Source organism: Monodon monoceros, unplaced genomic scaffold (assembly GCF_005190385.1).
Source record: "Monodon monoceros isolate NGI ecotype Baffin Bay Population unplaced genomic scaffold, NGI_Narwhal_1 Super_Scaffold_20, whole genome shotgun sequence".
Lineage (NCBI taxonomy): Eukaryota > Metazoa > Chordata > Mammalia > Artiodactyla > Monodontidae > Monodon > Monodon monoceros.
The window spans coordinates 117,615,546-117,629,341 of NW_021703777.1; the positions used below are offsets into that span (position 1 = coordinate 117,615,546).

Consider the following 13,796-nt stretch of genomic DNA (forward strand, 5'->3'; position numbering starts at 1 on the left):
AAAATTATTAATTAATTAATTAAAAAAATAATAATTAGCCAAAAATACATTAAAAAAATCAAATGAGGTAACATACGTAAATACATTTTGAAAACTGTAAAGCAGTTTATACATACGTGTGTTAGCTTATTAAATATTTGAATATATTTTTATTTTCCAAATAATAGTTCTCGATTATTATAAACATTATAATTACTATAAAATAATTATTTTATACAATGATTATTATAAAACATCCACTTGAAAAAAATTCATTAAAATCCCTTATAATCATTCCACTTGTTTTAAAATCTCCTCTCTCTCTCTCTCTCTGTCTCTCTCTGTCTCTCTCTCTCTCTCTCTTTTTTTCTCTCTTACTCCTCTTCCTCTTCCTCTTTCTCTGCTATGTGAGGACACAACAAGAAAGCAACCATCTGCAAGCCAAGAAGAGAGCTCTCACCAGAGCCCAACCACGCTGGCACCTTGACCCCAGACTTCCAGCCTCTAGAACTTACGCGGACCTCTCACTGCCGTGGCCTCTCCCGCTGCAGAGCGCAGGCTCCGGACGTGCAGGCCCAGCGGCCATGGCTCACGGGCCCAGCTGCTCCGTGGCACGTGGGACCCTCCTGGACCGGGGCACGAACTCGTGTGCCCTGCATCAGCAGGCGGACTCTCAACCACTGCGCCACCAGGGAAGCCCTGAATGCGGATCTTGATGTTTGAATATGTTTTAACCTTGCACGATGTCTATACTAACAATATGGGGGTTGTTTGATAAATATTTTAAAAATTAAAAAAAAAAGTTCCATTTGTCAAAAAAAAATAGAAGCATTACTAAAAAAAGTCATATTTTTAGATAATATTAAAAAACGCACTTGAAATAAAAGTATATACAGTTAGCTTGCAATTCTATTTTAACATTTTTCATTTAAACATACAACTTCTTTGGAACTTTACCTTATTTATATTTCACGCAGCATCAAAGAAAGCAATCAATGCATTTTGGTCATAACTGTCCAGAATCTCCAGTAAAAGAGGCACTTTGGTTTTTACATTGGTGCCTTTGAATTTGAACTTATCTATGAAAAGATCGGTGATCATGCCTATAAAGAAAAAATGTTAATTTTCTGTCATTGATTAATTCTATTAATGACACATTATTTAATGAAAGTAAGCGACTGCTTGAGAATCTATTTCTAAGCACCTGTAATTCCATTATTTAACATACAGAAATCTGAAAGGATTGATGCATTAAAAAATATTTGGGGGGGATTTTAAGGCAAGTTTCAAAATATAAATCATGTGGCTAATAACCCTCTTAACAATTGGCTATAAGCTATTAATTCAGACAATCAACTGCTGGCCAGTTTTGAACTGCTATTGGTATATATAAAATTACAACAAGTGGGGTTTTTTTTTCCACCAGGCTGACCATTTTGACATAGTGTAGACATATTCTGTTCATAACAGCTTTATCTGAATTAAAATATCCCATCTATATGTTGACGATTCTTAGGATTTGACTTGACGGCAAATATTTCTAGTTTCAAAGATCTGGGCAAATTATTTCACCTTTGAGTTTCTGCATATATAGAGTGGGAATAATTCAAGCTATCAACCTTTTATCCAAAACTCTTGATGCAAGATGTGTTTCAGAATTTTTCACATTTTAGGAAGATAATAAAAGGAATACACCATATATGTGGCGTAATACCCGTGGAAAGTGAGTGGCAGCATCTGATAACAAAACATAACATTTCTGCAACAAAATATATGACTATTCATACTAAGTGGAATAAAAAAACTATAAATAACCTCATATCAGTTTAAGTGAGGTTTTGTCATTAATTCAGATCAAGTCAAATTTATTGCCAAATGATTTTTGAACAAAGTTTTTGATTTCAAAGCTCTCTGGACTGTGGAATTGGTGATAAGATATGGTGGTTCTGCACCACCCATCTTCTAAGTTGTAATGGGGATAAAAGATCATGTGTTTGCCACATAGTAGATATTAAGATATTAGATATTATTGTTACCGTTTATGAGCAAGTCTCTGGGCATAAAATAAATTCATTAGGTAGATCTTAAGGATCAATATGGACTGATGATACCAACTGACTCTACAGAAGACTCGGCACAGTGCAAAAAGCTTGCATTTGGGGGCGAGGAGATTCTAATGAAGGCTTTGCCACCACCTACCTATGTGACAACACATTCTTAAGCTCAGATTTCAGTTTACAGATGTGAAAACCAGAGATAACACTATCTACCTTGCTGAGCTGTTGGAAGGATTAAATATCCCCCCTGATTATAAAGATGTTATAAATAAATAGGCGTGCTATGCACAATAGGTCTTACATAAAGATCACAAAAAATGTTTCCTTAAGCTGTTCCTTCCTTCCTCCCTCTTGCTCTTGCTTTTTCAATACAACTGTGAAACATTCAACTTCTCACCACCAAAGCAGTATGAGTTTTAAACATAAACTGACACAGCACATATATACCCCCATTAAATTTTGCATAAAAATATTAAATGCTGCATTTTGATATTTCAGAATAGCAATAAAAACTGAAAATTATTTGTGTGAAATATAGCCTAAATTGTAATGCTTCATAGGATACATTCATTTCACACTGGGTTTCTTCATATATATAGATTAGTTCATTGCATTAGACTTATTTCACTTCTTAATATTTATTTGTATTTTATCTAGTAAAAATATTAAACATTAAAACCAACTTGACAAAATAAATATATTGGGCAGTACATGGGTTGTTACTGGTTCATGACTGCTGTAATCTTTGCCTGTCTCCTTCTGCCCAGCTTCTCTCATGTGATCCTTTGCAAACAGCCAGTAGAAAAGAAATATGACAAGGTATTCTAGAATAGTTCACTAACCATAGAGTCTTTCAAGATGTGCAGGTTGCTTTTTGTATTCTTCCTGTAGGTGATCTGCCTCTTCCAGGATACAGCGATATTCTGGTATCAGAAAGTTTGTGTTTCCCTCATGAACCTGCAATTCCTTATTTAAAATTAAAAACAGCAGCACTTAATGTTCAAAATTTAATCCAGTGTAAAGTGAGTTTAAAGTGGAAAACTTTAAGGTCTTTACAATTTTAGAAATCCCATCACAATAAAATAATGATCATAAGTCCCGTGACACAAATACTTACTTTTAAAGCATCAATTAATTGCACTTTCTTAGCCAAAAGCAACTGGTACTCCAGTTTTGGGTGGATTAGCTTTAATGTGTGTTTGACTGATACTTCATTTATCTCTAGAAGAAGTTAAGTCAGGTACAATTAGATAAGTCACTTTGATCAGGAACATTCTTATTGTAACAACAACCCCCCCCCAAAACAGAAAGAATGATTCTTTTTTTTTTTTTTTACCATATAATATGTTGAGGTTAATTTTCCTTTTTGTAGCTTCTTTAGAGAGCACATCTTTTAGGATGGATATAGTAGAAATGTTGTCAGATTTAAAAACTCCTTCACCTTTTCTATAAAATTAATATTTTTAAAAGAACAGCTTTAGAAGGAAATACATCCAATAAATATGTCCAGTAAATACATATTTTGTGAATAGGACCTTGTGTTTAGACTTCATTTAATTTTAGATTTCTTTATATACACATCTCATTATTAATGTAAAACATATTTAAATATGTAACCTTTTACTGTTGTAGCAATTCAAGTTCTAAACATACTTGTAAAACTGAATAAAAGATGTTAGACACATGCCTCTGAAAGATACAACAATTTATATAAGTTCTTCATTTAAAACACCTTTTTTTCATTTTCACTAATAAAATTTCCAATAGCTAACCCCTTATGTATATAAAATGCATTTAGAATTGCTTGCTTTCACATGTTTTTTTTATGTAATCACATAAATTACAGCATGACTATATGCTTCATCCTTAAAAGAAAGCTAATATCAAACCTAAGAGTAACATCTTCTGTTCTTCCATGCCCAGCATCCATTGCCACTTCTTATGTTCACAGTACCCTTCTTTTTCTTTATGGAACCCCTCCTTCTCTCTCTCTCTTTCTCTCTCACCCTTTTCAATCCATATAGTTTCATTGGCACTGGCCCCAACCCCATTTCTGGGACTTCAGGAGGAAGTTTTCAGCAGCGTATTCCATACCCCTGAGCACAGTGGTTCACGACTCAACGATGATACTCAATCCTGGGACTTTTATTGAAACTAGTGGGAAAGAAAGGCTATGGTAGCTGAAAAGATATAAAGCTGGATGGAGCTGTTGGTGGCCACCATGGCAGTACAGAGGAAAGCCAAGAGAAGACAAAAACAGAGCTGAGCAATGGAAAGGGATAAAGTCTTGACAATATCAGTTAAGCCATTGATCCAGTTATGCTTGAAGCAGACCACTGCTAGTCTTTTAAGTTATATGAGCTAATAAATTCCTTTTATTTGGTTAAGCTTGCTTACGTTTGGTTCCTTTTTATGATGACCAAAATTTTCCTAATTAATATATACCATCTTTTACATATTCAGTGTTGCCTTTTTATTTGCTTTTATATTGACTGCTGTAGGCAAATGCTAATTCTTTTTTTCTAGAAAGATGAATAATACACACTTATTTTGATCCCAATTATGTGTTAGAAATCATGAGATTTTTTTCACTAGTCTTCAATTTTAATTAATAATATTTAACATTAAATACTTATGCAGTACCTGGCACTGTGGAATGACTCACGTGGTTTATCTTCCTTTAAGCATCACAATTCAGTGAAGTAAGTGCTACTATTTCTATTCGTCAGAAAAGAAACTGAAACCCAGAAAGTTAAGTAATGTAGCTAAGAGCAAATAGCTGGTGAGTCACAGAGCCAGATTCAAACCTAAGTATGTCTGTCTCCAAAGTACATGCTTCTATACTTCTTCCATATATATGTATTATATGGAACAAAAAACCTTTATTGAGTACCACTATGTTCAAAGCCATGTGTTAGATACTTGGAGGATACATACAAAGTTAATTAAGAAATAAACTCTGCCCAGAGCTTACAATCTGATTTACAGACAAGCTTACATAAAGATTATTATATACTTCAAAAAAATAACAATAAAAACCTAAGGCAGGTAAGAATAAAATGTTATGGGAACAGAGAAGAGAATCAAGGAAGACTTAAAAAATGTACCTATTGAGTTGGGCCTTGAAGAATAAGTAGAGTTTTGACTATTAAGGAAAGAATATTTAAAGACACAGAATGGTAAAAAGCAAAGGTATGCTATTATAAAAATATGTAGTGTGCCAGGGGCCTGTCAAATTGTCTGCTATGATTAAAACGTGAGGTTCGCTGTGGTACTTCAAAACTGAAGTCATGATTCCAGGTTTACACAGGTAAGGTCCCCTGGAGGGTACAGTGAAACACCCCCATAGAACTGATGCTAAAACCAATTAGATTTCTGGAGAGTTCTTGGTCCCAAAGGCTATATTCAGAGGTAAAATTATGTGTTCACTGTTGTTTCCAGAACCTAGCATGGTAAAGTCTCAGCTAGGAAGCAGAAAGTAGAATACCTCAGTAAACTGCTTAGGGAGAGAAGCTTTAAGAGACAGAGACAGAGAGAAGATAAGAAACCTCCTCCCCTCCAAACAAACAAAATAAAAAAACAAAAAACAAAAGATCAAACAAACAAAAACAACCTACAGATGTGAGAGAATGAGAATGCAAAAACCTTGAAGAAGTATGAGGGTACAAGCTCAAAGCAGATGTAGAGAAACCAGCCTTACCCAACGCATTCAGAAAAAGAACAAAGGAGAAGGAAATTTTAGCCTCTACTATATTCAGAAACAGAAATTAGGGGAGCCTATGAGAGATGAGTAGGGAGTGACAGTGAAGGGGGCAGGAGGGCAACTGGGAGCTTGAGAAGAGTGTCAAGGAATAATGACCTTCACCTCAATGTGGTCACTTCAAAAGCCTGCATGTTCTAAGCTCTCAAGTTCTTGAGCCATTTCCTATTTTTGCATAAAGAAATTCAATGGTAATTCTTCTTGTAATTCTTACTGGAATTAGGATAAATGTTCAAATCAATTTGGGAAGGACTTGCATGTTTACATTGTCTTCATATTGATAACTATAGAATATATTACTCCATTAAATCAAGTCTTTAATGTCAATAAAATTTTAAAGTTTTCTTCATGAAGTTCTATGTATTTCTAATAAAGAATATTCTTACAGATTTTATATGAACATTTTGTTATTGTTATCGCTGCTCTGAAAGAATCTTTTTAAACAATTTATTTTCTAACTGGTTATGGCTGAGAATTGGAAAGGTATTGCTCTTTCATATTCATCTTTAGTTAAACTCATTAATTCCATTTGTTTTTTCAAAGATTCTCTTAAACAGTATAGTTTTTCAATCATATTATTCGCATATTATTACTGCCTTAAAACTTATGAAAATTTAGAAGTTCCATTTATGTAAAAAACACTTGTGAGCCAGGAATAAGTTTTATTTACCTGTAGGTACTTTCAAGTTGTGTATCCAGGAAGGTGTTCTGAAAGTAAAATGTCACACATTCTCCTGCTGGAGGTTTTTCAGGAACTTCAGGCAGGCAAAAAACCACCCAGGAGTGAAGTTCAGCAAAACTGAACTGGCCTGTCAAAGTCAGTGTATTCATGGGTCTGCAATTAAATAGCAGAGGTACCCATATTTGTCTGGGAATACACAGAGGTATTATATGTACTCAACACATTAAAAAACAGAATTTTGCAACAGTAGTTACAAATAGAAAAGCAGCCATTTAATTTTTCTCGATTTATCTTACCCATCAGAGAAACATTTTGATTTCAAGGAAAAAAAAAAAAGAATGCTTACCTATACCTGTACTTTTAATATTCAGTTAAGTGACATAAATGAAAAAATTGTTTTCATTATAACATGCCTTCACAAATACAATTCAGTTTACTCAGGTAAATTCCATTTTTTAAAAGTTCATCTAGTGTTTATATTATAGGAACTACAAAACATAAGAATCTCCGAAAGGAAAAAATCAGCATAATGTGAAGGCAAAGAATTGGGCTTTTAAGTAAGATGGACATGGGTTTGAAACACTAGCTGCATGCCACTGGTAAAGTTAGGGAATGATACCTTCTATTTTGCAGGGATATGGAATTAACTTTCTATCTGCAAATTACACATACACATAAAAGGTTGTAAAATAAATCAAATAAATTTAAAATAAATCAAATGGATAAAGAATTAAGAAAATGCAAGTTTATGGAATTAAAGGTACAGAAAGAATTTTCAGAGAATACAGAATAGAAAGGACTTTTGAGATTGCCACACCAACTCTATTTGCAGATGAGAGAACTAAAGCCCAGAGCTTAAATTATTTTCCCGAAGTCATGTAGGAACAGATATCAGGCTATAATCTGAGTCTCCTGAGTCCCAGTTTGCTGTTCTTTCCAGAACACCACGCTACACCTCCTTTAACAACTCTTGACTTTTAAGCAGGAAGACACCCTCAGAGAATCCATTCTCTTTAACGTTTTCCCAAAACCTTCCTTAGGAACTTTTCTCCTTACATCTTATTTAAATTACATACCTTTAAAATTACAAGCTGCAATAGAAAAAAACATAGGCTTTGGCCTCAAATCTTCACTCTGTTTCTCATATCAACAAGTTACTTACTTTTCCAAACATTACTACTTGTTTTGCCGTAAGACTCAAATGGCAACGCCTAAGCACTGAGCACAATGCATGGCACAGAGCAAGTATTCACTAATTGTTCATTTCTTTCCCTTCTTCATTTAAGGCCATGGTCTCTCATTTTCAGAAAAGAAAGTGAAAAACTATAACCAGGAGGATGATTAAGTTGGAATGGAAGTTAGAAATAATAGGGACTATCACAACTAATTGCTCTACCAGTATTCCCTGAGGTGAAGTAGAAAGGAAATATAATGTTTGAGGCTAACACAATAAGGTCCTGTTTACAGAGAACTCAAATGCTAAACAGTATTTTCTCACGATAGATGTTTGAGACAGAGAACTATTACTCTACTGATTTCAGAATGGTAAATATATGAGAAAGATAGGAAAGTCCAGCTCAAATCAGCCTCTAAAAGAAGACAAAGACTCTTACGTCTATTAGAAATAATACAGGTATCCCCTGCTTTTTGAAAGTTCACTTTATGCCACTTTGTTTTTACAAAAGGCCTACATGAGTGCCCATTTTCGGTAACCAAGAGAAATCCAAAGAGGATTTTTGCTTTTACCAAAAAAGGTGAAAAGCAAAAACAGCCTCAGCGTTTGTTCTGCAGCGGCTGTTACCGAAGCAGCAAGTACCCCAGCAGCACTGAGAGCGGCCCCGCCGAGTTCCTTCTCCAGGAACTACACTCATCAGGCCACATAGCTTTGAACTGTCTGTGAGCATCTGTGCTTTATCCCAATTTATTTTGAGCATCCATCATCAAGATGTGTCCTACAGTAACTGCTTCTTCGCTTTATGCTATTTTGGCTTATGAAAGGTTTCATAGGAACATGCTACTTTCAGATAGCGGGGGAAACCTGTACACAGCATTTAAATATTTATTTAATTTTTTAAAAGTACAACTAGCTACCAGAATTTACACTACTAAAATAAAAAGCAACTTTATCTGCATCATGTAATATCCTAAAAATAAACTTCTCCCTCCTTTGTCCTACCTGTCATGATCAATAAAGTGAGTTCTTTGATGGAGTGAAAGGGGTTTGATAAGGTACTGGCGGACCTGACATGTTTTGGGTTGAATTCTTGGAGTCACATATGCTTGAAGTGTGCCATACTGGCCTTCAATTGAGCGAATCTGAACACAAAAGAGGAAAGAAAATAAGAATAGTCTGGCAACATAAAGGCTATCTTTAAAATGTTCAACACAAGCAAGCAGGCACTCAGACCGTAATCTCTTCTGTAATATGCTGAAGAAAATAAGGACATTCTATGAAACAAGAACTTTTTACCTCTACCGTAAAAGAAAATTTTAAAAGATTTTGAAAATCAAAAGCAAAATTAATCCATCTATGAAAGTCATCCCCACTACATATTTTTAGGTCTGTCATTCCAAAAGACAGACATTCTCACACACCACCCTATCACATCTAAATGTGTAGGTGTATAATATATTGTATAAGATTCACATAAAAAATGGTTAAAATTTAGACATTTTTGTTGAAGGGATAAGTGGGTCAATAACTAATACTTCATTTTCTCAGAAATAGGGGTATTATAGCATATGGCTATTGTTATAAAAACCTACTGACAGAAAAAAAAATGTTTCCAAGAACGTAATTCTTGACTTTCTATGAAAATAGAGAAGCATACTCACAATTTACTTATGACATATTTGGATTAGGAAATTCTTTTTAAGCTATTTTGAATATGGCTAGTTGGATATCCTGAGAATTTAAAACACTTACAGAAAACCCTAATTAATGAAATTATGAAGACCTAATATTAGGAGTTAGAAAGCAGTCAAGTTTCTCCCTCCTGTCCCTTTCAGCTCTTCTCTGTTCCAATTCATGAAGTGGATTGTAGTACCTCTTGTATTACAAAGGCAGCTTCTCTAATCTAACTGATACATCAGCTCATACTTTTCCTGGCATGTGAGGGGGGGAAAAAAAATCAATGTTTTACCTAAATGGGAAACATAAATAAAAGTTTAAAGCAAGATTTTTTGCAAATTTTATACTGAAAATATTGTTCTGAATGGGAAGAGAGAAAAGATAAGGAAAAGAATAAAAATACAGAAGGAAAATAAAAAATCGATCTGATAAAGCTATATTTTAGGGTTTCTTTTTAAAGGGTAAGCTTACACTGGCACATAAATTTTTCCACAATAAGTTCACAATTAGTACAACACGGGGAATATAGCCAGTATTTTATAATAACTGTAAATGCAGTATAAACTTTAAAAAAAGAATATAATTGTTCATAATATTAAGAAAAGTCATAATGCTTTCTCTGATTGTATACTTCATATTCATTTTTTTAAAATCCACACAATGAAGAAAAATTAGGATTAACATATAAGTAATCTGAAATCCTACCACCCAGAGATGATCATTATTGCTATTTTGATAGTCAACCTTTCTTTCATACATCTCTCTATGCAGATGTGCAAAAATAAATGCATAACTTCACATGACTAAATTCTATTTATATCATAGACATCTTTGTTTTTATTTCTAATAACCAGGTTTTTCCCTTATCTCTGCCTCTCCTAATACCATCACCTCCTTCCCACTCCCATCCCACCCATACCTTCCCCCTATTGTATGACCTATCTATCAGAGAGGTATGTTTCTTTTTATACATTTCTTCATATTATAGATAATATATATATATACATATGTAGGACTTTTATCTGCATTTTGTGTTTTTCATGGAATTTGCTCCATGTTAACAGGAATTGACCAACTCATTCTTTATTGCAGCTCTGCAATGTTCTATGAAATGGATAAACAGCTATTTATTCAAACATTAAATTACTGAGTGTTCACTTTGGTTCAACTTTTCTGCCTCTACAAACAATGCTGCAGTTAATTATATACATACCTGTGTGCACAATACTGTGATTTTATTGCTATGAAATAGATTCCAACAAATGGGGTTATAGCCTATTTTACCAAAGTAGCAATAAGAATTTTTATTTCCTTCAGCTATGATTGAGAGTGTCCTTTTCCTCATCCTGCCACCTGGTAATTCTGCTTTTTCAAAATTTCTGCCAATCTGTTAGACAAGCGGAAACTGATTTTTGTTATTTTGAGTTTCCCTAACTGATAATGAGGTAGAATATGTCCTTTTAATATCTGTTAGCTATTTTGATTCCCTCTTCTGTGAACTGCCTATCCACATTGGCCTATTTTCCTAATTGGGTAGTCTTTTTCTTTTTTAAGGAACAAGATTCTTTCTTTCTTTGGCTGCGTTGGGTCTTAGTTGTATGCGGGATGTTTCACTGCAGTGTGTGGGCTCAGAAGTTGTGGTGTGTGGGCTCTCTAGTTGTGGCATGTGGGCTCCAGAGTGCATGGCCTCAGTAGTTGCAGCACGCGGGCTCTCTAACTGTGGCACACAGGCTCAGTAGTTGCGGTGCACGGCCCTAGTTGCCCCGTGGCATGTGGGATCTTAGTTCCCCAAACAGGGATTGAATCCGCGTCCCCTGCATTGGAAGGTGGATTCTTAACTACTGAACCACCCTGGGTAGTCTTTTTAAACAACTTATAGGCAGTCTTCATATTCTGATATTTACCCATTATCTGGAAGACAGCTTCTTTTTGAAAATAACTAGGTACTTAATTCATCTGAATTTATCTTTTATAATATATGGCATAAGAATCCACTTAATATTCTTCCAGATGGATGCCAGTTGTACCAATAGCAATTTTTATTTTTTTAATTAATTAATTTATCTTTGGCTGCACTGGGTCTTAGTTGCTGTGGGTCTAACCACTGTGCCACCAGGGAAGTCCCACCAAAAGCAATTTTTAAATAAAAATAGTAATTTAATAGAATTTTCCCTATCTAAAAACTCTGTGCATTAAATTCCCATAAATATGTGCTGGGCTATATTTCTAAACTTTATTTTGTTGTGTGACCTATTTATTTAGGCCTTGTAAATATCCCACATTATTTTTATTATAGTAGCTTTATAGTACATTTTACCATAGGGCAAGATAAGTTCCACCTTTTCTCCTTTTTCATAGTTTTGTTGGCTCTTTTCAGGCATTTACTCTTTCCTCTGAACTTTAAAGTTATTGTATCCAATTTTAAAAAAGAACATAGGTTTTTAATATTTTTAGGCCTACTTCCTAATTCATTGGCACAATCTAGCTCAGTGAATGTAATCTAAATGTTTAATTAGGTTACATAAATATGCTGAAGTATATTCCTTTAGAACTTATACCAGTTTTCAATTTTTCTTTCAAAATACATGAAAGGGGACTTATACAGATGAAAATAAATTGTTTAGAAAAAAATTACATTTTAACTGGAACTTCCTTAACCAGATATGAAAAAGTTATTGTGCAACAGCATCTCTCTTGAAAAAAGCATACTCTGAGTTTCAGAACATCAGGAAAAAGTTACAGTGCTTAATTTTTGGGTCATAAACATATCAAAAATAAATTTTTTTTTAATTTCACACTAAAAATTAAATAACTAAAATAAACTTGTATGCTACAATCAGTATTTAATTATAAAGTGATTATGTTAGTAAATTGCAAAAGGAAACTTCAAAGATTTTCCCTGGAATAGTTGGTAATGACATCACTGGAATGCAATCAGAAAAATCCAGATAATAGGAAAATATAGGGCAAATGCTCAGATACTTCAATAACCAAATTACCTTATTTGGACCATGATTGGATCAAACAAACTAAAAAAAAACACTACACTAAACATTTGATAATACTAAGGAATTATTATTATTTTTCTTAGGTGTGACAACAGTATTGTGGTTATGTTTTAAAAAAGAGTTCTTATCGTTTAAGTGGAGATATGTATATGCATAACAGATTCACTTTGCTGTACACCTGAAACTAACACAACATTGTAAATCAACTATACCCCAATAAAAAATTTTTTAAAAATACAAATTTTACATAATCACTTAGAAAAAAGAGTTATCTTTTAAACATATGTACTGAAATATTTACTAATAAAATTATAAAGTATCTTGTATTTGCTTCAAAATAATTTAGAATGGAGAGTGACAGCATAAACAGGATTGTCATGAGTTGATCATCGCTGAAACTGGAATCATTACTTTTATGTATGCTTGAAACTTTCCATAATAGAAAATTATAAAAAATATTTCCAGTTAGAGGAAATTTAGGATTGGTAATTTTAGAGAGCGTGACTGGGTTGAGTGCTAACAGAAAAGAGAGTGGTTTGGGCTGAATTAAAACCTAATAGGTCATTCAAAAGACATTATTCCAAAATGCTCATTTCAGGGAGAAATTTAATGCAAAGAAATGATATCATATGTTGCAAGATTTACCAAGGAAAATAGAAAGTTCAAACTTTCAAGTAAAAGTAATCTCAAACAGTTTTACCTTGAGTTCCAGCCTCGTGGTATTTGCCTGGCACCGATAAGTGGCAAGAAGAAAGTTGTCATTTGACTAGGAAGAATTCAAAGTTGAGGAAAAGGATGAATCTATGTTTTTAACAATAACAACAGCACCAACAGTAATAATAATATTTATTTTTACTGAGCACCCATCATTTGGGTGGGACCATGCTATGAGCTTTATGCTTATTCCTACAAACAACCCTATGTGGTAAGTTTTAACAGATGAAGAAATTGAGGTTTGAAGGGTTAGGTAAATTTCCTAAATGCCAGTAAGTAATAACACTGGTATTCAAATTCGTATCTTTAAGACTCTAAAGCTCAGTGCTCTTTCCATATTAAATCTCTCCAATAACACTTTAAAATATTAATTGTTCTCCCAAAAATTTAACTGGCAGTGCAAACTCCTAATGTTTGTATTATAAAGGTAAAAACATCAATGTTCAGTGTTGAATGTATTTGATTTTCACACATACTTATAGACAACTGAGAAATATCTCATCTATGCATTCCCAGCAAATAGCATAGTGTCAGGTAGACTGTAGGCATTCAACACGTTTGTTGAACAAAATTGGAGAGGTTACTTCAAGTATGATAACTTCTTAAAATTGAATAATAAACTACTAAAAACAGAAGAGTATATCTGTGTGCATGAATTGCAAAATCAGAAAATTCAAATGTTTTAATTTCAAATCATTTAAACTCAGCAAACACAGAGGATCAGTCAACTTAAAAATAAATATAC

The 13,796-nt window shown here is 33.6% G+C and overlaps 1 protein-coding gene across 3 annotated transcripts in view; it reads right to left on the reverse strand.

Moving 5' to 3' along the window:
- BBS7 (Bardet-Biedl syndrome 7) overlaps positions 1-13,796 on the reverse strand; it is a 44,781-nt gene that overhangs the window by 2,242 nt on the left and 28,743 nt on the right. The window contains exons 13-19 of one of the 3 annotated variants that reach the window (XM_029235082.1): positions 13,038-13,103; positions 8,655-8,794; positions 6,467-6,631; positions 3,373-3,482; positions 3,154-3,257; positions 2,879-3,002; positions 937-1,082 (exon numbers count right to left, since the gene is read on the reverse strand). In XM_029235082.1, coding sequence (XP_029090915.1) covers positions 949-1,082; positions 2,879-3,002; positions 3,154-3,257; positions 3,373-3,482; positions 6,467-6,631; positions 8,655-8,794; positions 13,038-13,103 — 843 coding nt within the window. In that variant the 3' untranslated portion in view covers positions 937-948. Of the gene's footprint in view, positions 1-20; positions 1,083-2,878; positions 3,003-3,153; positions 3,258-3,372; positions 3,483-6,466; positions 6,632-8,654; positions 8,795-13,037; positions 13,104-13,796 lie in introns of those variants that run through there. The other 2 variants (XM_029235081.1, XM_029235083.1) reach the window with 2 other exon arrangements.